General features: G+C 48.4%; 1 protein-coding gene across 1 annotated transcript; it reads left to right on the top strand.

Moving 5' to 3' along the window:
- The first annotated feature begins 887 nt into the window (after nt 1-887).
- Nucleotides 888-3345, top strand: LOC116897031 (FAS-associated factor 1). The gene has a single exon (XM_032898648.1). The coding sequence runs from the start codon at nt 1227-1229 to the stop codon at nt 3174-3176; it is 1950 nt and encodes a 649-aa protein (XP_032754539.1). The 5' UTR covers nt 888-1226; the 3' UTR covers nt 3177-3345.
- The last annotated feature ends 20220 nt before the right edge of the window (nt 3346-23565 follow it).

The following is a 23565-nucleotide window of genomic DNA, read 5'->3' as shown; positions in this document are numbered from 1 at the left end:
TGCCTGTAAACCCAGATCTGGGGGGAAAGTCGGCATTGCCTGGCCTCCATAGGTACTGACACTCATGTGCCCATACCCATACACAGTGCACACATATATGCACACGTGTGCATATCCACACAAACCAAATGAAAAGTACTGCTTTGAAGATAATGCTCTTAGACTGTAGAAGTGCCTTAAATTCTAGCAGCAAATCCTCTCTGAACTTGGAAATACGTGCATTTTCCAGCCCCTGCTATGTCTAGGGGTTCTTAGGGTTTGTATAGACTCCAGATCAGGTGAAGTTGTCTAACCAAACATAGACAAGGCCAGTTTGACCTACTTTTCCAGAACTGGGAGAATCCAAAGTCTGCATTTTTTCCCCTTTTATTCTCATGGTCACTGTTGGCTCAGGCTTGTGCCTGACACTGAACTATCCTGCTATGGACATGTTGCATGGGAGCCCAGGGGGGTGATGGAGGCATTTGGCACCTGGTCAGCCGGTGTGAGCTTGTCTGGAAACACTAAGCTCTGTCTGAGTTGTTAGGCATAGCACACGTGTGCTTCAGAACATGGAAGTCTCCTAAGGGGAGACAGGGGAGGGTCAGGTACTGGAGGGGCAGGCTTGGAGTGAAGTCAACAGTTGAAGAAGTCAAGAAGAGAGGGGAGGGGAGAAGAAAGGGAGGGAGGACATAAAGATGGGGGAGAAAGGAAGGAGGGGCTCTCAAGTGTATCCTAGGAGAAGGAATCAGATTTTTGATGCTCAGCCCTTTGGGCTGTGTACTAAAGTTTCAGGCATTAGGGTCGTGGTGAAAATTAGGCAGAGAAAGCAACTGTGGTTTTGAAGGCAGCAGGACTCTATCCTGAGCAGTAAAGGAAGATGTTCTTGCTTAGAAATGTTTTTGCGATTGCCGTGGCTGAAGGGAGCCGGGCGTGCGCTGTCGCAACCTGTCTTCCTACCAGGCGGCGACGGAAGGACCGGCCCGGCATCGAGACCAGCCTCCCCGTCCGGGCAGCTGCGGCGAGGGCTCCGCGGGGCGCAGGCGGGCTCAGGGCGGCTGAAGGTTACCGAGTGCATGAGCACCTAGTCTCCCGCGCTGCCCCGCCCGCCGGCCCGCCGGCCCTCCCGCCGGCTCGCCCGCCAGCCCCTCGCCACCCGGCGGCGGCCGCAGCTTCGGCCGCAGGAGGCGCCGTCTCGCTCCCAGGTGCGCGCTTCGTTCCCGGAGCCGCGGAGCTCGGCGGCCGCCATGGCGTCCAACATGGACCGGGAGATGATCCTTGCGGATTTTCAGGCATGTACTGGTATTGAAAACATCGATGAAGCTATTACACTGCTTGAGCAAAATAACTGGGACTTGGTGGCAGCTATCAATGGTGTAATACCCCAGGAAAATGGCATTCTACAAAGTGACTTTGGAGGTGAGACCATGCCAGGACCCACATTTGACCCAGCAAGTCCACCTGCTCCAGCTCCAGCTCCCTCTTCTTCCGCGTTCCGACCTGTAATGCCATCCAGGCAGATCGTAGAAAGGCAGCCGCGCATGCTCGACTTCAGAGTTGAATACAGGGACAGGAATGTTGATGTGGTACTTGAAGACAGCTGTACTGTTGGAGAGATTAAACAGATTCTAGAAAATGAACTTCAGATACCTGTGCCTAAAATGCTGTTGAAAGGCTGGAAGACTGGAGATGTGGAAGACAGTACGGTCTTAAAATCACTACACTTGCCAAAAAACAACAGTCTTTATGTCCTTACACCAGACTTACCACCACCTTCATCATCCAGTCATGCTGGTGCCCTGCAGGAATCATTAAATCAAAACTTCATGCTGATCATCACCCACCGAGAGGTCCAGCGGGAGTACAACCTGAACTTCTCAGGAAGCAGTACCATTCAAGAGGTAAAGAGAAATGTGTATGATCTGACAAGCATACCTGTTCGACATCAGTTATGGGAAGGCTGGCCAGCTTCTGCCACTGATGATTCAATGTGTCTTGCTGAATCAGGGCTCTCTTATCCCTGCCATCGACTCACTGTGGGACGAAGAACTTCACCTGTACAGACCCGTGAGCAATCAGAAGAGCAAAGCACGGATGTTCATATGGTTAGTGATAGTGATGGAGATGACTTTGAAGATGCTTCAGAATTTGGAGTGGATGACGGAGAAGTATTTGGCATGGCATCATCTACCATGAGAAAATCTCCAATGATGCCAGAAAACGCAGAAAATGAAGGAGATGCCTTATTACAATTTACAGCAGAGTTTTCTTCAAGATATGGTGACTGCCATCCTGTATTTTTTATTGGCTCATTAGAAGCTGCTTTCCAAGAGGCCTTCTATGTGAAAGCCCGAGACAGAAAGCTTCTTGCTATCTACCTCCACCATGATGAAAGTGTACTAACCAACGTGTTCTGCTCACAAATGCTTTGTGCTGAATCCATTGTTTCTTATCTGAGTCAAAATTTTATAACCTGGGCTTGGGATCTGACAAAGGACGCCAACCGAGCAAGATTTCTGACAATGTGCAATAGACACTTTGGCAGCGTTATTGCACAAACCATTCGGACTCAAAAGACAGATCAGTTTTCACTTTTCCTGATTATCATGGGAAAGCGATCATCTAATGAAGTGCTAAATGTGATACAAGGTAATACAACAGTGGATGAGTTAATGATGAGACTCATGGCTGCCATGGAGATTTTCTCAGCTCAACAACAGGAAGACATAAAGGATGAGGATGAACGTGAAGCCAGAGAAAATGTGAAGAGAGAGCAAGATGAGGCTTATCGCCTTTCCCTTGAAGCTGACAGGGCAAAGAGAGAAGCTCATGAGAGAGAGATGGCAGAACAGTTTCGTTTGGAGCAGATTCGCAAAGAGCAAGAAGAGGAACGCGAGGCCATCAGACTCTCCTTAGAACAAGCCCTGCCTCCAGAGCCAGAGGAGGAAAATGCGGAGCCTGTTAGCAAGCTTCGGATTCGAACCCCCAGTGGCGAGTTCCTGGAACGCCGTTTCCTGGCCAGCAATAAGCTCCAGATTGTCTTTGATTTTGTGGCTTCCAAGGGATTTCCATGGGATGAGTTCAAGTTACTGAGCACCTTTCCTAGGAGAGACGTAACTCAGCTAGACCCCAATAAGTCATTATTGGAGGTAAACTTGTTCCCTCAAGAAACCCTTTTCCTTCAAGCAAAAGAGTAAACATGACTGAGAGGTGGAAGCAGCCACTCCTGACAAGCCAGTGGCACGCGTCAAGAGATGGGCTCCTCACCAGCCTACCTACATGCTCGTGTCACTCAGTTCAATGTCACACCTCTGCCTCTTGCAAGATTGCTGGAAAAAAGTAATAAACATAGCTACTTAAAATTTCAAAAAAAAAAAAAAAAAAAGAAAGAAAAGAAATGTTTTTGCTTCTCCCTCTCACAAGGCCGAAGGGAGAGAAAAAGAACCCACAGGCAGGTAGGTGTGACTCCTCCTAGTCCTGAAGTAGCAAGAAAACCCTGAAGAGACCCACCTAAAGGGTAGGGCGGACCCAAGACAGCCAGAAAGCAGTGTGGGAACTGCCGGAAAAGGCCAGGCACAGGAAGGGCACTCCTATAACGTGGGAGATGACGGCTGTCTTGAAGTAAGGAAGTCATGCACGGTGCTTTCTCTACTTTGTGCAAGGCCAGGTAGGCGCTGCACCTGAGCTTCAGTTAGCCTAGCTTTCAGTATCCACAGACTGCTAAAAGAAATGGGAATTATGGACGAAGGGAGTGAGCATAACTAAGCCAACACATCTTGAGACCGAATGAGCAGCTTTGGTCCACGGTGCTTTCACAAGAGGACAGAGATGCTTGTGTTGGGGCCACATGGGAAGAATACATACTGGGCCAGCCCAAGGCTGCCCTGCTCTATGTGGAAAAGGAGAAGGAAGAGGAGGAGGAGGAGGAGGAGGAGGAGGAGGAGGAGGAGGAGGAGGAGGAGGAGGAGGAGGAGGAGGAGGAGGAGGCAGGAAGGGGGCTAAAGATAAAGTGTGCAGCTGAATTCTTGGGACCCAGTGGCAGATTCAGACAATCGACCGTTGCAACTTGTCCTCAGGAAATAAATAAGTAAATCGATGTAACTTTTAAAAGCAGGGGGAAGGTTTTTTTCACCTCTGGAGAGGAGGCTCTTTATTGAGCATCCAAGTAACATTTCACTGAGAAAACGTATTTTAAACTGTTTATTGTATTTATTTATTGTGTGGTGGGGTGCGAATATGTGGAGGTGAGAGAACAATTTGCCAGAATCGGTTCTCTCCTCCCACCATGTGGTTCCCGAGGGCAGGGCTCATGTGGGCTTGACAACAGGCAACTTACTCAAGGAGCCATCTCACCAGGCCCCAGATCAGCAATTATTTTTGTGCCTAGAATCCTAAAACAATCCTCTACTCCCCTATAAATATAAATACAGAAAGAAACGCAATTCCAGGCAGCATTAACGTGTTCTGAAACTGTAGTTAGGTCCATAACTGGAATCTCTTCTGCCTAAGTCAAAGTTGTTCTTCACTCCAGGAGACTGTGTAATCGTGCATCTACAGAAGAATAGTTATGGATTCTGTTCAATTTCAGCCAATGTGTTTCGGTGCCTAACAGCAGACTGTACTGCTTCGTTGTTGTTGTTGCTGTTGTTGTTGTTGTTGTTGCTGTTGTTGTTGTTGTTGTTGCTGTTGTTGTTGCTGTTGTTGTTGTTGCTGTTGTTGTTGTTGTTGTTGCTGTTGTTAGGACCCCCCCAAGGTTGACACCGTCACTTTCATCATGCTCCTTCTGAACCTCAGAATGTTAAGCTTCTTGGTGCTATTATAATAAGTTGGCTGATCTTCCAAGCCTAGCACACATACAGAGTTTCCCTCACTTTCCTACTCTCTTGGATTGGGAGACAGTTAAATACAAAATAAATCACTAATCATCACAGGGCAAAGAATTAAATTGACTATTCTAGTCTAGACTGTCACAGTCTGTTTGCCGGAAATCTGTCTAGCTGTCTTTTTTTTTTTTTTTAAACTATTTGAGTAAAATACAGAGAGAGAGAGAGAGAGAGAGAGAGAGAGAGAGAGAGAGAGAGAGAGAAACAGACAGACACTTAGAGACACAGAGACTTTTATCCTTCCAGGCACTGTAAGGCTGATAGACTGGGGGACCATAAGGCCCAAGACCTGCTCTAGTTCAGGGCAAATGCCATTTTTGAACCTCATCGGAAAGAAGATGCCAGCCTTCCCTGCTCCCCACAATGAGACAGAGAGCTAGGCACGAGATGGCTGAACCAGCAGGTTCAAGTCTTCCACAAACAGCCTCTGTCTGTCAAGCTCCCTGAACTTTGAGTAGCTGGCGAGGGCGCTGATCAAAGAGCTCCGCCAAGTCTTGAGCAGAGACTCTGCTCGTTCTCTGCCACCTGGAAACTGTCCAGACTCAGAAGATGTTCAGGGAACCAAAGTCCAAGAGGCCCATGTGGGAAGAACAAACAGGCTCCTTCCTCTTGCAAAATATCGCTCAAATGCTTGAACTGATCTGAAGAAAGAGCATACTGTTAACTTGTCAGGTCAGTAAGAAAGAGCAAGGAAGCAGGAATTCCCTGTGTGTGTGTGTGTGTGTGTGTGGGTGATGTGTGCCCATATATGTGTGGGGGCCAAAAGGTGTATTTCTATTATTATCTGCAGCACCCCAAGACAGGGTTTCTCACTGAGCCTAGGGCTAAGCCACCGGCTCAAAGGTGCCAGTAATCCTCCTGCCTCCACCCCACACAGAACTGGGGTTATGGGAGGGCATGGCCACAACCAGACAACCGGCTTTAAAGAAAAAGTGGGTACTGGGATCTGAATTCAGATCCTGATGCTTGGAGTGCAAAGCTCGTGTCCACTGAGTCATCTCCCTAAACCCATGATGGCCCTGAGGCTAGCCTAATCTACATAGCAATATTTCCAGGCCAGCCAGGGCAACACACAGAATTTGTGAGATAGGCTCACTATGTGGCCTTGAGTAGCCAGAGTGACTCAGTCTCAGCCCTCCTGCCTCTGGCTCCAGGGACCTGAGCTGACAGGGATGGGCCACGATATCCCACTTTACTCTGATGAGCTCTGAGTGATAAGTAGGTTTTCTAAAACTTCCACAGTAAGGGCTGTTGGGGTTTCTCCTGACTGACCAGAGTTATGCAAATTCCTAGTTTCCAAAATGGCTAAAAATGCATCTCAACTCTGTCGTGTCCAGGGCCTGGTGGCACATGTCTGTACTCCAGACCGTGGAGTACCCCTCCCAGTTCTTGTGAGGTAGGAGGAAGGTGGGGGAAAGGTCATTCTTGGCTACACTGCGAGTTCAAGACCATCCTGGAATATAAAGAATCTTGCCTTAAACAAACAAATCAAATTAAAAAATTTCCAGCTGCCATTAAAAAGTATACATTTGTTCCTTTGGGCTAATCCAGGCATCTCTTTAGAAGGGAGGAAACTTACCACTGCTGCAGGGACTTTTCATATGTGGTGTGACTGATTCATCCTCAACACAGTCCTAGGGATTCTAGTACCAAGCAAAGACGAAAAGATGAATCCATCCCCAACCAGGAAGCGGGAATATCTGCACCAGACCCAAACCTTGGAGACGAGTAAACAGTCAACTTCAGAGGGCACAGAGTTCTGGTGAGTGGGTGATGACCTTGCAAACTGTGGTGTCAGTCAGTCACTTCCACAAGCCTGCCTCAGGCTTTTGTCTTCTGTTAGCTGTGCCTCTCGGGCCTTACCCTCTCTAAAAGCTTTTTACAAGCCAGTTTGGTGACTGTATTACAGGCCCTCTGACATGACACTGGACACTCAGCACAAACTGGGTAAAGATGACAGGAGTGACTCAGATACCCAACAGCCTTGGGAATAAACCTTTCCAATTCCCCAGGAAGCGAACTGCTCTGCTCAGAGGAAGCCCCTGGCAACGGGCCGTTGATCAGCATCAACCCTGACTTAGGGAGGGAAGTCCCAAGCTGAGTCATTCCTGGGACACCTGGCTGGAGATAACAAGGCCAGAACTTAGCTGCTCTCTGAAACAAGGTCTCACTAAATATGATAAAACTTAGAAACCAATCGAAACTGTACTAATGTCACTGATTTGCCCCTACCAGTTATATTAGAGGTTACTTAATCCTTCAGGAAAATTCCCTTAGCCCTGCATTAAAGATGGCCTACAAGTCTTTCTGGTTATCACCATTTTGATGAATGGCTGACCCCTGCATGCTGGTAATTTCTGCAGAATTTCTGCTCTTTTGTCTTTGCATACTATTTGAGTCCAGGGTCTTCCTTCAGTGATTCTCGGACCCTAACAGCAACTAGGCACCAGAGGGTTTCCCCTTTTTCTGCCCCATGTTACTAAGGCTACTCCTGCCCATGGGCTAGCCTGTGCCAAAACTCCAAGATGAAAGGAACCACAATGTCATTCATCTGGAGGAATAAAAACATCGCCAATGGTTTCCAACGAGCATGACTGTTGGTATTCTGTCTAAGCGCCACTCCCACAGCTACCTGGCACCAGCCAGGTATGCTCCGCCCCATAGTTGCCTGGCAACAGACAGCTGTGCCCGACACTATATAAGGGGCTGCTTGCCCCCTCCTCATTCTCTTTGTTCTCTTCTCTTCCCTGTTCTTCCCCTCTTCCCTGTCCCTTCTAACACTCCCCACTTCCTTCCACATGCTCATGGCCGTCCTCCTTCACTTCTCCCCCTTTCTACTCTTCTCTCGTTAAATCTTTCCACCTGGAACCACGTCGGTTTGCTGTGTTCTGTCTGGACACAGGCCAAGATTTAAACCGCAACATTGGTCTTAACGGTGACATTCCATAAACCTAAAGCTAGGAGTAGGCAAACTAGTGTCTGTGTGAGGAAATCCAAGTGTCGGACCTCACTGCTTCGTTGGGGGAAGATGAGAAATTGGAGTCTAAGTCGAGTCAGCAAATCTGATAAGGAAGAGGATTGGGAGGCACAGAGATGTTGAACTGCCCATTCTGTGAGAGCCCTGGCTCTCCAGCCAAGGGCCTACCCCTGGAAAGTGGCCTGGCTGGTAAGTGTGAACCTGAGATCTGTTTGCTTGAATGAACTGAAGCACACTGACAAGGTCACACTTGTGAAGGATGCTGCCCCCAGGCTGGTGGTTAGAACTTCCCGGCTTCTGCAGACAGACAAAATTGCCTCGCTATGTGTTTGGCCTCATTCGCAGGCACTTGTCGCGCACCTCTTCATCTAACCTAATATCTTCTTGACCATGGAGGAAGCATTTGGATTATTCTTAGCAGATCACTAGCTTTTTCCAGCCTAAAGCTAAAACTGTCACCAGCAGACATAAAGATCTACAGCACAGTCCCTGGCCTTGCTGTGTAGCCCATCAATGTATTTACTACGTCCCTTGAATTGTGACCTTCTCTCATGCTGGGAGAGTTCTTGTAACCCATGCGAGGTTGCAGCATCTTGGGCATCGTGAATCTGACCTCCTTTGCCAAAGTCACTTATATTTAGTTCGGATTAATTCCCACTCCCTCCGTCCCCTCCTCTGTTGTTTGTACACCTATACCTGTGGAAGTCAGAAAGCAACTTAGCCTACTTCCTTACAGGTCATCTGCAGGGTTTTTCTGTGTAACCCTGGCTGTCTTGGAGCTCACTCTGTAGACCAGGATAACCTCTTAATCACAGATACTGCTGCCTCTGCCTCCCGGGTGCTGGGATTACAAGTACAGGGTAGGATGCTGACTCTTTTTGATTGGTTGGTTGGTTGGCTGGCTGGTTGGTTGGTTGGTTGGTTGGTTGGTTGGTTGGTTGGTTGGTTGGTTTTTTTAAACATAGGTTTTAACATAATTGTACTGAGGTCTTCATGTTGAAGGCAATTACCTACTGAGCCCTCCTTGGCTTCATGGTAAACCATCGCTTGTTTCCTTTGGAATGAGAGCTGGCTGTGTTTTGTGGTGATACTTGTTTAACTGTTTGGTTTAACTTTCACTGACCCCACTCTTTGAAACCTGGGCTCCCTGTGTGACACTGTTCTTAGGAGAGAGGTTTCCCTAGCAGAGATCTGGGCTAGAAGCCAGAGCTCGTGAACCTGCTTCAGCCTTGCTGGGTCCTTTCTTCTTTTATCTATAACATGAGTACAATAGGTTCCTGATGGGGCCACAGTTCTGAGACTGCTAGTGATCAAGGAGTGCCTTGTGGCTTGATAGAAATGGCACGGCTCAATGTGGTGTGCTCCTTTTCAGGCAGTTTGGGGAGCAGGGAGAGGTGGGTGTGAGTGGAGCCACCGTGGAGAAGTTCAGCATTAGCAGGCACAGATAAATATCCTCAGACTCTACAGCTCTTAAGAGAAGGCCAGTCCTTGACTTGCTAACACAGCTGCCAGGCCAGCGTAGCAGGGTTGAGGAATGCCTTTGCTGTTAAGGGTGTGGTGTGGTGCGGTGCAGAGGGAAAGGGTTCTGGCTTTGGGGAACTACTTTGAAGAAAGCACACTGGTTACATTTTCTTAATTTAGCAGTCAGTTAACTCTGACTCATCCTCTCTGCTCATGTGACCAGGAGAGTAAATACAAGTATTGACAAAAAGTCAGCAGACCTGGACCTCCTCAGACAGAAGCCACAGGGAAAATGAGCTTCCTTCCTGTTTTCTTTGCTAACAAAATTTCAGGGACCGCTACAACCGCCATTATTAACTGTTCATTTACAACTCACTCCTGCCTTCTGTTCCCTGCCTTTAGACAAGCCTGAGTCACAGTTGTTTCACTTCAGACTAGGGGACAAGGGACAGAGGTGCATATTTTACATATCAAAGCAGACCTGCCCTCCAAGTTCTCCCAGCATCCTTCAGTTCCTACCTAGTGTACCTTACTCCCAACCCTGAACTTCCCAGTCCAGGGTCTACACTGCCCTTCCCCCAGAGGCTCCTCCCTATACAATCCAGACATTTTGGTCTCTCTCCTGTCATTCTCTTCTTGCTCTGCGTGTGTGTGCCCTTTCTCTCTTTCTCCCTCGCCCCCATGGGGGCAGCCAGCGAACTTATTCTAGAGCAGCTTCCTGATAAACCTGTCTTTAACATAATCTAATCTGGCTTGAATTGGCTCGTTTTACCGGTGGAGAAATAACCTGTCAGATGGTGATGAATAGGGCTGCCTTAATTGTCCATGACTACTTCCTGCTGACATTGGGGCACAGTTTTGTTTGGAGTGAACCTAAGAAAACTGGGGTGCTGGTCAAGCCCTGGGAGAGCAGGCTGTTCCATTCCTGTCCAGGATCTGTGGGACCATTTGCAGCGAGGAAAGTGCAAGCCCAGTAGAAGTGTCTGTGGGGGTAGACCGGAGCACCCATGAGTAACTGAAGGCAGGTTCTGAGAGAACAACTGGACGTTAGGGGCAGACGATAAAGTTATAGAGTTGAGGCAGACAACTTTTTCTTGGGTGTACATTTGAAACCCATGGTTTTGGTAGTTGGGGGAGGGGTGAGGTTCCTTGAACGGGGAGGGAAATAGACCCCACTCTCAGGAATGGGCAGGTGGGGAGGTTAACAGGCTGTTGATTGACAGTACTTACCATGAGTTCATTTGACTGAGCTTACAAGAATGTTTTTAAGTTTACAAAAAGATAAATTCTTCCTAACTTGTATTTACCTTCCTTAAAAAAACTTCCTAGACCTTGAAACACTTAAAAAAAAAAAAAAAAAAAAACAAACAAACCTTACATAAACTTTTCCTGTCTAACTATTCCCCAGGAGATCACTAGGTTCAAATCCCTCAGAGACCTGCAAAAGATATATTGTAATCTAAATGCCCTATGCATCGATTAAAATGACAGACTTACCCATTACCCAGTCACCTCACTAGGTCCTTGTGATGTTGATGGCTTCATTGGGGACATAGATCACAGGGCAGGATCAATCTTTGGCTTCTAGGCCAATCTGAGAGGCCTCCTTGTGGAGGAGGAACTCGGGAGACAAGCTTTGACTTGAGCAAGTCAAGGCATGTCTGGTGTCCTGTTTGTCCACAGTTCAGGCAGGGCCTCAGCAGCAGGGAAGGCAATGGGACAATCTCACCAGTGCTTACTGTATCACACTCCAGGTGGAGTCCTTTCTTGTTGCCTCTGTATCTTCTTGGAAACCTTAGGAGTGTCACTGCTAGGATTTGGGAGTCTCTGTCTGTCATTTTAAGCACTTAAGCTTAAGGTTTTAATGACATATTGAGCAGTTCTGACAGGTTTGAAGACCAGAGCCTACTGAAAGACCCCCGAAGGGGGAGACCCTCACTCAAGTCTCGGGATGATGCGACCCCCCAAGAACTCACGTGAGACCGTCCTTACTGTAATAAACATGAGGTTTATTGATAGGAACCAGTGCACTGGGGTCGAGACTCATATCCCACACAGGGGCAGTGGAGTTCGACCCCGAGAGGCTGGGAGAAAGGGTATTTAAAGGGAGAAACCACAACCCAAGGGGGCAGGGATGGCGTCATTGGAAAGTGTCGAGAATACCAGTGAAATATCACAAGGAGGAGCTTCCTGTTTCTCAAGATTGTTCTCTAAGGGCCTTAAGTCCTTTTATCTAGTTCCTGGGAGAGCAGGCTCAAGAAATGTGACCTTTTACTTAGGGCAGGGTCTGGAATTTGAGGTATTTAGGGCTTTTTTAAACTTCTGACTTCTTAGCTGCATTTTTTATTCTTTCACTACTAACCTATGCTTCTAGTTATCTGCTCTAAACTGTACATCCAGCAACATGAAGCAGGGAGTTAAATGAAACTTAATAATACTAGCAAGAGCAAGGCCAAACTATACGGCAGTGGCCTTTAACCTTTTTAATGTCGTAACCCTCTAAAGTAACATTAAAATAAACTATCTTTCAATGAGTGAAAACATAGAGCAATATTGTAAACAACTGTCAAGACAGTACAGAAATCTTGTAAAAAAAAAAAATCTTAATTCAAAAGTATCTTTTGGAGACATGCTTCCCTGGTCTGCTCGTGTGCTGACGTGTTGCCTTAAGCAAGATGTCAGTGAGGTCATAATTTGACCTTCTATCCCAAAGTCAAGATGCGACCAGTCATGTACTGTTTACCCAGTGTGTATACTTTCCTCCTGCCCACTGGTGTGGCAGGTGATTCAAAGTGAGCTCCATTGCGATCACTGTAGCCTGGGCTGCTACTGCAGGGGGCGGGGCATACACAGACAGGAGGTGGGGGAGGGAGGGCGGAGCCAGACAGCACCTGGGGCTCTGCCCTCAGTGCGGTGAAGGGAAATTGGAGAGATGAAGCAGCTTCCAAAAAACCTGGATATTGGGAATTCAGACCAATTTGAATAAAGGTTTGTTTTCGATTCCCCCCGCAGCCATCTTCCCAGTGTTCGCCAGAGAACCCAACACTATGGAACTGGCACTCCGCAAATGCGGGGGTCGGGGGCGCGGAGGCGGTGTAACCTCAAGTAAGGCAGTTCTGTATCAAAGGCCTTTGTTGAGGTGGAGCTAAGTCAGCCTCCACTCAGCAGGGAGAGCCAGGAGGGTCCTGGACCCTAATAGGCTAGCTGGGGGATGGATATTCACGGAGTTGAAGAAATGATATACAGCGGAGAAGAATAGAGGGACAGCAGTGGTCCCCATGTGGCCATGAAAGACGGGGCCATCAGGCTGGGGACTCAACTCTTTTCACGTTCCGCACTGATAGGTTATTTCTTTTCCCGTGAAATGAACCAATTCAAGACAGAATATATTAAGTGAAGGTTTATTGAGAAGGGGCTCTTGGATAAGTTCACTGGCCCCAAGGATTGAGGCCAGGGGAGTCGCCATGGGAAGGAGGAAGGGGGAAAAGAAAGAGAGAAAAGACACACAGAGAGATTGAGGGGTGGGAGAGAAGACAAGCAAAAGAAGAGAGGAGAGAGACCAAAATGTCTGGATTATATAGGGAGGAGCCTCTGTGGGAAGTGCAGCCCAGCCCCTGGGGTTCAGGGCTGGGGGCGGGGTAAACCAGATAGGGACCAAGGGATGCTGGGAGGCCAGGCCTGCTCCCCCACCCCCACCCCACCCCACCCTCCCCGGAGCTGGGGACTGAACCCAGGGCCTTGTGCTTGCTAGGCAAGCGCTCTACCACTGAGCTAAATCCCCAACCCCTCCAGGTCTGCTTTTGATATGTAAAATGTGTATCTCTGTCCCTTGTCCCAAGTCCAGAGCATGAGCAACCATGAGCAGAGACAAATGGGTATATGTGCTCCTGCTTCCTATTGAAAATCCTTCTGCAGCTGCAGCTCCAAGCAAAATGAACGCAGGCTCCTGCCCCACCACTGCAGCTCCCAGCTGTGCGACTTTGGGAATATCCAGGTTTCACCTCCACAACAGAGAGAAAAATGAATCCTTTCCAGTTGTCGAAGTCAAGTGGGATTTCCAACATTTCCTGTGCCTCTGCCCGCTAGTATTCGGGAGATGATCTCGGCCTGCGTCATCCCTACACACAAGTGTATGTAAGAGCTGTAAGTGGACAGGCATCAGTAGACCTGTCACTGCAAGGGACAGAGACACAAAGGAACGGGGGCTGAGGAGACTGCTCCGTGGGTAAAGTGATCACTCACAAAAATTAAGGCAAGATTTCAATTCCTAGAACCCGGAGAAAAACGGGGTTGGGGGAGGGGGGACATCTTGGTATAAGATTTTAATCTCAGCGCCGGGGAGGCAGACAGTGGAATTCCTGGGGCTCTGCTTAGCTAGCCTGCTTAGCAAACACATACACGAACATACACACACTTTAAAGAATGGGCTTTTTATGCTTTCCTTTGTCCCAGCCTTTATACTTATTAAAAGCATCTTGCACTATAGATGGACAGATACTGAACTATTCTAACCTGACAGTGGTGGCCTGGCCTAGTTCCCAGCCACACGGCTTGTCATCTGCCATCTTGGTCTTGCCCTGGCCTCTTTCAGTGTCCCATGGCTAGTCCCCTCCCCCATCCGACCTGGGACCCTGTCCCTCTCTCTGGGCTCCGAGACCCCGCCTTTTCCTCCTGCCCAGCTGTTCAGCTCTTTAAGGCACCGGCAGAAGAGGGTGGAGAACAATGTCTACAAAGTGCTGAGTCAGGAAATGCCTAGTAGTAATATCAACGCCAAAGTCTGGACTGCACCCAGCTCTCCCGGTGCAGAAACCAGCATCTGAGTGCATAGTGTATACACACACACACACACACACACACACACACACACACACACACACACACACACACACACACACACACTCACACAAAGCAATGAACCCACTTGGTGAACCCCCTGCCTCAGTGTAGCATGGCAGGCAGGGGCTCTTGTTTGCTCAGAGAGAAAGCATGGAGCCACACTGTGTTCTGAGGAAAAGCTCCTCCCGGGAAGCTGCAGTTGCTGGGTCAAGCTGGAGTCAGAAGCTCCAGGAAGATGTGTATCTTAGGCCACATATCAAAGCACACCAGGCGACTCTTGAACCATGCAGGAAGATAGATCGGCCCTTCCCATGTGCGGCCTAGTGGGAGAAGGCATCCGGGGTGAGCTGTAACAGCCAGAAAGCTGAATGGGAAACAGTTGCTTCTCTGCTCCTCTATGCTCTCCTCCATGCTAGCACACATCTTCCCTGTCCCAAAGCTCGCTTTCTTGATCCTGGTGATGTGTGTTTGGAACTCAAGCACAGGAAACCCTCAAATATTCTACTAAAACACAGCTATGACCAGAACCCACATCGGTAGGAGGACGAGCACTCTAGGGAAAGCCCACTACAACACGGTCATCCCCTCATCCCCGATGATTCAACATGGAAATCCCGAAGGGCTCCATAGTTTGACGACAGCCAGACCTACCATGCCGTGGTAGAAGACACCAGCTTGCCTTGGGACGTTCCTTCTGCTGCTTGGGTAGGACCTCCAGCAGCTGCAGGACAGAGATGCAGCCTGGCTCACGAGGTTTTCAACTCATCACGGCCAAGAAAGCCACCCTTTCAACCGCCTCACAGATGGAGCCTTTCAGTGCTAAGAGGTGTCTGTTTCTAAGGTATGAGCAGTTATGGCGTCTAACCGTAGGATTGCAGGGGCAACTGCCCTTCTGAAGAAAGCAATTGCAGATGTCATTATTTGGATCGTGGGATTGGTTATAGAGAAATAATCCCGGGTCTCTGGGCTTTGGTGGGGACAAACTTTTGACCAGCGTACAAGACCTGGGCAGTAAAGACAGCCTGAGACTGATGGGGTGTTATGAAATATAATGCGGTGAGGGAGGGCCTTTGCTAGGTGCCAGTCCCACTCTGCTTCCCCTCCCTTAACAGAATGATCTATGGTGATTGGACCTGAGTAGACCTCAGGAGGCTGACAGAGAAGCCTGAGGAGAAACAGACGTCTCGGGAGGCAGACTTTATTGCACAGCTGGTTTAATTGGGGGCTGTTGAAACCTTTGCGGAGTGAGGAAGGGCATGGGGTGAGTGTTCATCACTGGTCTGGGCCAGGTTTCTGGAGATGTCTCATTTGCATCCGGAGGAATTCTAGTGCCACTGGACATGACCTTGTAAGGGCAAAGGGAATTTAACCTGGCTACTGGGCTACATGACCTCCTCTGGTGAGGCAGGGGTCTACCAGGACATGCAGGCCCAGGGTGGGTGGGGAGGAGGAGGATCCTACTCCTGCCCAGATCGGGACGACATTTTGGGGTTTTGGACACATCTTGACCCCATTCTTGTTCCAGGCCTGCTCCTCACAGCTTTATGGTGCCCTGGCCCCACAGACAAGCCTGCACCAAGGGGTGCCCCTGAATACTTATTCCATGCAACAGGCCTGGTTTATTGGGGAAGGGGAGCACAGGGGAGTGAGGACCTGGGGAATGAGTAGAGGCAGGCAAACGGACATATAGACAGGCAAACAGATGGGAGCAGAGCCATGAGGGCAGAGAGAAAGGGGACAGAGAGGGAGAGAGAGGAGGCCCACATCAAGAATGAGAGAGGGGACACCAAGAAAAAAACAGAGCTAGAAGTGGTGGGTGGGTCCTTTTTATCCACCACACATACCTGTAGCTCCTGGTGTTGGCAGCAGAACCACCTGTGTGCTAGCTAACAGGGAGCCGACCCAGGTGACAAAAAAGGAACAGCTCTTCACCACCTTCCCACCATCCGGTCCGTCACAGTCTGAATCAGTAACAGTGGCAACGGAAGTGAATATGATTGTTTTCTTTCACAGGTAACTGGCTCATCCTCCCAAGAGCTCAGAGCCGGTGTGGGGGCAATGGGCGGGCAGGGCCTCAGAATCACAGCAAGCTGAGACTGAGCAGTCCTGGAGTGTTGCCAGGTACAGACCCTTCACGTCTCACAGGCAAAGCTCCAAAGGAAAGCGCTGATTGGCCAAACAAGGTCACATGGTTCATGTAGCTTGCCCAGTTGGGGGCAGATAAACCCCTCCTTCAAGATAACACAATTGGAGATGGAGGAGAGGCAATTTCCTACAAGGTCGTAGGGGCTTTGGGGTAAAAAGGTTGCATATTAGACAAACCGGTGAGACGCTGCCATTACAGGAACTGCCCTTGAGTTTGAAGTGTGTTGTAAGGTGTTGAAGATGTTTAAAATGTGCGTGGGGTTGATACACCATAGGAGACTGTTTTATTGCTGTGAAGAGACACCATGACCAAGGCAATGCTTATAAGGGCAAACATTTAATTGGGTCTGACTTACGGTTTCAGAGGTTCGTCCATTATCATCATGGTAGGAAACATGGCCATGTGCAAGCAGACCTGGTGCTGGAGAAGGAGCTGAGAATTCCTTGTTCCACCAGAAGAGAAGGCAACCAGAAGAGAGACTGTCTTTCACAGGCAGCGAGGAGGCTCTCAAAGCCCACCCGACAGTGACATACTTCCTCCAACAAGGCCATACCTGTTCCTACAAGGTCAGACTTCCTAATGGTGCCACTTCCCATGGGCCAGGCATATTCAAACCACCACTGAGACTCTGTCTTTTGTCCAGGTTTGAAATACAACAGATAGCCACATAACCACTCCCAGTGAGCAGCACAGATAGAAGAGGCCCTAGGAAAGGCAGTGCGGGGTGTGCACCTATGCTTCCTCTGGCTGACTGAGCGAATCTAAGGTTGCTGCTGCTTCCACTAATATCAGACTCCAGGTTCTCAGGCCTTCGTGTGTATTCAACATAAGTGAACATCTAGACTTTCAGCACTGGATTTGGGCAGATGTGGGCATCTGGCTTCCTGGACTGGCAGCTTCTGAGTTCTCAGCCTCTCCAGTGTTGCAGACTGACACTGTCGGGCTAACCAGCTCTTGTCGTGGGAACCAATCTAATAAACATCCATAAATAAATATGCATACGGGGTTGGGGATTTAGCTCAGTGGTAGAGCGCTTGCCTAGGAAGCGTAAGGCCCTGGGTTCGGTCCCCAGCTCCGAAAAAAAGAACAATAAATAAATAAATAAATAAATAAATAAATATGCACACATTATGTTCCTCTTGAGGACCAGCCTAATACACAGCCTCAGAGGGCTGAGCTAAGGGAGCTGGAGTCAGTGACGCACAGGGAAGGTGCAAGCACACATGGAGTTTTCATGAAGGACCCTAGCTCCTACTGAAGCGTGAGAGCTATTAAGAGGCTTGGCTGGGCTGGAGGGATGGCTCAGCGGTTAGAGCACTGACTGCTCTCCCAGAGGTCCTGAGTTCAAATCCCAGTCAACCACATGGTGGCTCACAACCATCTGTAATGGGATCTGGCGCCCTCTTCTGGTGTGTCTGAAGACAGCGACAGTGTACTTACATATAATAAATAAATAAATCTTTAAAAAAAAAAAAAAAAAAGAGGCTTGGCCTGGTAGAAAGTAGGTAGAAAATAGGTTCCTGTGAAGGATCCTAGGGGCTTTTGCCAGCCTTACACAACCACCACCTCAGGTCAAGATGAGGCCAAGTACCAGCTTCCTACCTCAGGTCAAGGCTAGGCCAAGTTCCATTCTCCACCCACAGTTCTCAGGAGGAGCAGGGGCATTCTTGAAAAACCACAGAATGTGCTGACTGATAGTCACCTGACCCTCTGGTCCCAGATAGAGTTCAAACGCACATCATACGCCTGCTAGCTAATAGATTAAAAGGTCAATATGCGTAGCCAATAAGTTTAAACCATAACCTTGCTGGTGTAACCTGTACCCCTAAAAAGTATAAAAACTGCTTGTTATAGCCATTTGGGGTCACCTTCTAGTCACTTGCCATGCGAGGTTGATGGAGGGTCTACCCTATCGCTCTCGAAAAATAAACCTCTTGCGTTTGCATCGAACTCCATTCTCGAGTCTCACTTGGGGAGTCTCCCGGTAGTTAAGACTCACTTCAAGCCTTACATTCAGTAAGTGTGAGATACAATTGTTGATGACCCTCCCTTTACATAGTGCCATCCAGCGCATTGGAGAAAGTGTCCGAGCGGCCCTCACCTTGATACGGTGTGCAGCTGGAGCAGAAGGAAGAAACCGAAGACGCTAATGTCACCAAGCAGGGAGGAGGCAAAAGGAGGAGAAAGGGCTCAAAACATATTCTGTGTAGGTTATTAGATCTGGAAGATGGGCTCTCAAGTCTTAGCCGTGCCCCTGTGTTAATTCCAGTACATTCCACCTAGAAGAGTTTTTTGAGGTTTTGCTTATTTGTTTTTAATCATTTCGGAGAAAGACAAATCAGGGGAAATCATGCACTAAGAATCCATGATGCCGACCTCCTATGGAGTTAAGCTTCCCAGCTAAGGGAGACAAGTTCGTCGACTTCCTTTTACCAATATGAATGAAGGTGTCACTGCCTTTACAGACTAGTCAGTCCTCCTTTGAGAACTGACCTAGCCTCGGAGAGAACCAATTCAAGTGTGACAGGCTACAGGGCCAAACGCAGCACTGCTCAGAGGACCTGGGGCAGGGATCCCGGGGTGAAGCAGCTGCAGATGTCTACAAACACCCTGTGGTGACAGCGGCTCAGAGGATGATGACAGCTCTGCATGACGGACTTCAGCCTTCAGAGAAACCCTGGGCTCTAAGAAGATGCCTTCCAGTACTCTTTCTGACTTGGTTGGGCCATAGCATGTACTTTATCTCTTTTTGTCCACTTATGGGTCGACTGGACTGTTCTCCTGTCGGTGGAAGAATGATTGAAGCTCACTTCACGGTCCCTCACCCAGTAAGGTCCATCACTGTCCAGCCGTCCAGAGTCGCCTTCACCTCCTTCACCGAAGGCACTCACTTCCTGATTCCAGAAAGCCGTGTGGTGAAATGGTTCTGTGCAGGTTTCCATCCGCATTGGTGGATGGGCTGCCTGCCTTTGATGGGGGTTCCCCTTTCACACACAGCGGCAGTTTTCCCGTAGCCTTTCTCCACAGGGCTTACACCTGTCAGTGACCGCTGCCCACTCCCTGTGATCTGAGCCTTGCTCTGTTCCATGTATGTCCTCTTGGTGACTCCTCCTGGTTCCTCCATATCAGGAGAGTGTTCTTAATGTGGCATCGCCTACATGTGCCTGGCTCTGGGAGGAGACAGACTCTCGGTGAAAATCTGGGAAAACACATAAGTGAAATTTAAGGAAAGAGTTGGGCTTGGACAAAGGTGATGCGGGTTCAGTAACCAATGGGTGCTTATCACCTGAAAAACAGGTATGTATTCGAGGTACCCCAAACAATGAGGTGAGCCTCAAACATTCTTCCACCTTCCTGTCTTCATAGGAGAACAATATGGTCAACCCATAAGTGGACAAGGCTGAAATCAGAGCTGTTTATAAAAATATTTTAAGAGAGAGAGAGAGAGAGAGAGAGAGAGAGAGAGAGAGAGGCTTCTTGACAGATATGTAGATAAAGAAAAGGAAATCGAGAGAGCTTAAAGGAGGGATGCTTTTAATATTGCAAGAGCATGTAGGAAAACATCATGCTCATTTTAAAGGGACAACACTCCTGTAACAGGAATTAACGACTGGAAAGCATTAGAAAGCTGTTTGAACCAGGCAGTGGTGGCTCATGCTTTTAACTCCCCAGGACTCAGGAGACAGAAGCAGGTGAATCTCTGTGACTGTGAGACCAGCCTGGTCTACAGAGTGAATTCCGGGACAGCCAGGGCTACACAGAGAAACCCTGTCTGGGAAAAAAAAAAGAAAGAAAGAAAAAAGAAAGTTGGTTGATCATAAGTATATGTGACTCACAAGCCTTCAGACTGAAGACCTGAAAACCCAGGATAATCTTCCGATTGTATGTGTTAGTTTCATAACCACACTTAAAAGTATGATTGAAAAAAAAACTGAGAATAAACCTGAGCTGTGAGAGCCAGCAGAGCCTATCTGTTAGATTCTCCCAGAATGCTGTGGAGTTCACCTCCCTTCCAGGCCCAGGCAGGATCCTTTCTGGAACAGTGTTAGCAGGGCAGGATAGGTCATTTTGTAAGGTTAGGCAGAAAGGCAGGAAAGGCAGGGTCATGTTTTGGGGTTTTATGTCTGGTTTTAGAGAAAGGAGCTCCGGTTGCTACCTTCACCCTGCAGGAGAGGGCTTCTTGCTTCTGTGGCTCTCGAAGGCCGAGTGGTCAGAGGCCCGGCTGGAGAAGCTCCGTGGGCCCCCTTGCTGCCGAGACCTTTCCAACCTTCTTATGCTCTGTCATTTTCTGAGCCCCAACAATCACCCAAACCCAGGCATTTGCATATTTTTCAGGCATTTAAGTAAAGGGTGAAGGAGACACTTAGAAGCAGACAGTTGAAAGAAGAGGAAAAAAAAGTTCCAGACAATGGCAAAATTACTAAATGTATCCCGGATTCAAAATGGAGAACAAGCAAAAACCATGTCATTTAGGAATCCTTGGCTGTCTGTTGTCTTGAAAGTCTTTGAGGGATTCAAGTAGACAGCAGGCTCCCAATCAACTCATCTCCACAAGCAGACTGATATTCAAAGAGGAGTGGAGCAGAAGTCTTTGTTAATCATAATAAAGAATTTGCTGCATTCAAATGAAATAACAGCGGAGTGGAAGCAAGCCAGGGCAACACCAGTTTCCCAGGCGGGAATAAAGGCAGTGCTGGGAAATTATAAAGCCTTCATCTCCATGTCTGTAATTTGCAAAATAATGGAAACAATAGCAGGGTAAGTTTGCCAAATACATTTACAAATGAGTATCATTCCCTTTAATCAGGCTAGAGATAACCAGCGAGGCTGCTGGGGAGTGGGGGAGGGGTCACTGCCCCGCTTCCCCCAGGATAGAGTCTAGGACACCGTGAATACATTAATGACTTGACTTGATCGACTTTAGTGCCCAGATGAATTATCATCCAAGTGTGACAGTTAATAGCCACCATCAACTTCACTGGATATGGAATTACCTAGGAGACACACCCAGGGGCTAGCTGAGAGAGTGTGAAAGGTTTAAAAGACCAGGAAGGATCCACCCTGGGTCTCTGCACCACCATCCCACATGCTGAGATCCTGAAGGGAACACCGTGGTTTAAAACCAGCAGCATAGTGGGTGGTGCTAGTCACCTCCTCCTGGCTGTGGACTCGATGTGTGGCCAGCCTCCCCCCTGCTCCTTTGCCTCATTTTCCCCACTGTACACCTCAAACCAGGAGCCCAAACCAACCCTTCTTCTTCTTTTTTTTTTTTAAGATTTATTTTATTTATTAAATATAAGTACACTGTAGCTGTCTTCACATACACCAGAAGAGGGCATCAGATCTCTTTACAGATGGTTGTGAGCCACCATGTGGTTGCTGGGAATTGAACTCATGACACTGGAAGAGCAGTGGTGCTCTTAACCACTGAGCCATCTCTCCAGCCCCAACCCTTCTTCTTCTTTTTTTTCTTTTCTTTCTTTTTTTTTTTTTTTTTTTTTTTTTTTTTTTTGGAGGTGGAGACCGAACCCCGGGCCTTGCGCTTCCTAGGCAAGGGCTCTACCACTGAGCTAAATCCCCAACCCCCAACCCTTCTTCTTTAAGTCTCTCTCGCCAAGTGTTTGTCACAGGGGTGACTGACTCATAAAGGTTCTAGTGCACCCATTACAGACAAGGTTAAAACAGCAAGGAAAGCAAAATATTCTCTGATCAATGAAGCCTCCCAAGAGTGCTTGCTCTGTCTGTCTGTCTGTCTCTGTTATTGTCTGTTCTCTCTCTCTCTCTCTCTCTCTCTCTCTCTCTCTCTCTCTCTCTCTCTCTGTTCCCCTTCCCCTTAAAAAGCCCAAATGGGGCATAAAATTAGAAGGCCATTTAAGTCACAGAAACTTCCTGGAACTGAATGGAAACCGCCTAGGGTGAACATGCTCCCAACGGTCACCTGGCAGGTTCTCCTTCCAATGCAGCAGTGTTTGAGCAGCTTCCTGGGATGTTACTCCAAGCTCTCTTCCCACGCTCCTTCAGCTCTGTTGCATGCTGTCCCTTACATGACTTCACAAACGTGGTTTTTCCACACGTCTTGCATTGCATTTGATTTATGTAACTTGAATACTTAGTTCACAGAGGAAACGCTTTGGACTTATAGAAATAGTGCCATTTGGGATAAGGTATAGCAGACCTGGGCCCAGGAGCTGGAGCCCAAGAAAGATCTTCGATCTCCCTGGACGCTCGGCACCAGTTTCAAGGCTGTAGCTTCTGTCTGTCCACGTGACTTCAGTGCCCCTAACTAGTTCCTGTTGTGAGTTCAGTTCCACCGTCCATGTAGCTTTAAGAGTCAGAGGCTCCTCTCCCCTGGCTTTCTCCTTCCTTGATTCTTCAACCTGGAAATGCCTTCATATTTCAGTAATCCAGGCCAATGGACTTAAAGTCACTAAATTTTACACACAAAATACCCCTTTTCATCCACTGCCACTCTCACAGCTGGACACAGAGATGTGTTCCTCCTTCTGCCTGCACTGGAATCCATGTACTTCTGTCTCTGTGGAGACCTCACATCAGTCTGAGTCAGGCTGTGCTTAACATCTAAGTCAGTTCTTGAACCCAGGGCTGCTTCTAGCTAACCCCAGACCCCACTACATGGCTTCAGACTTGACCTCCTGAATGGAACCAGTCTTCCTGTCTGACTGCTCACTCTGAGCCCTGAAACCTCTCTCCCATCCCAACAGTACAGAAGATAATATCTTTCTAAAAGCTTCTAACAACTCCCTCATTTCTAAATCATTACCTTGTTACTTCTCAAACCCTAAGACAAAAGGGTAAGGTGCCTACCTCACATATCAAATCAGACTTGACCTCCAGGTTCTCCCAGCATCCCTCAGTCCCTACCTGTTACAGGGTATGGATGGCATACCATCCCCTACCCTAAACTTCTTCAGCCCAGGGGCCAGGCTGCCCTTCTCCCAGCTGCCCTTCCTTGTATAATCCGGCCATTTTGGTTACCCCTCCCTCTTTGGGCCTCCTGGCTGGTGCTCCACCCCACCTTCTCACGGGTTCAGGGTCATGACCACTCTGGACTCTCCCAGATGTCCCTGCTTCTGGCTGTGCTCTCCCACATATCTACCATAAACCTTTTTAGTGACTGATCCTTTTACCAATGTTCTCCATGCAAATTTCCTCTCAGTTTTGAGCAAGTCACTGTCTGGTGACTTTGCAGTCATCGCTCTGCCCAAAGGAACCTGAGAGACTGTGCTGAGCCTCTGCTTCTGTATTCTCATGATTTGAGCCCC

Source organism: Rattus rattus, chromosome 3, assembly GCF_011064425.1.
Source record: "Rattus rattus isolate New Zealand chromosome 3, Rrattus_CSIRO_v1, whole genome shotgun sequence".
Classification (NCBI taxonomy): Eukaryota; Metazoa; Chordata; class Mammalia; order Rodentia; family Muridae; genus Rattus; species Rattus rattus.
The sequence above is the reverse complement of the archived record's forward strand: the minus strand, read 5'-3'. Positions and strand labels throughout refer to the sequence as shown.

What these genes read in the sequence shown, in the direction of transcription:
- LOC116897031 (XM_032898648.1), top strand. Translation starts at nt 1,227, where the DNA reads ATGGCGTCCAACATGGACCGGGAGATGATCCTTGCGGATTTTCAGGCA.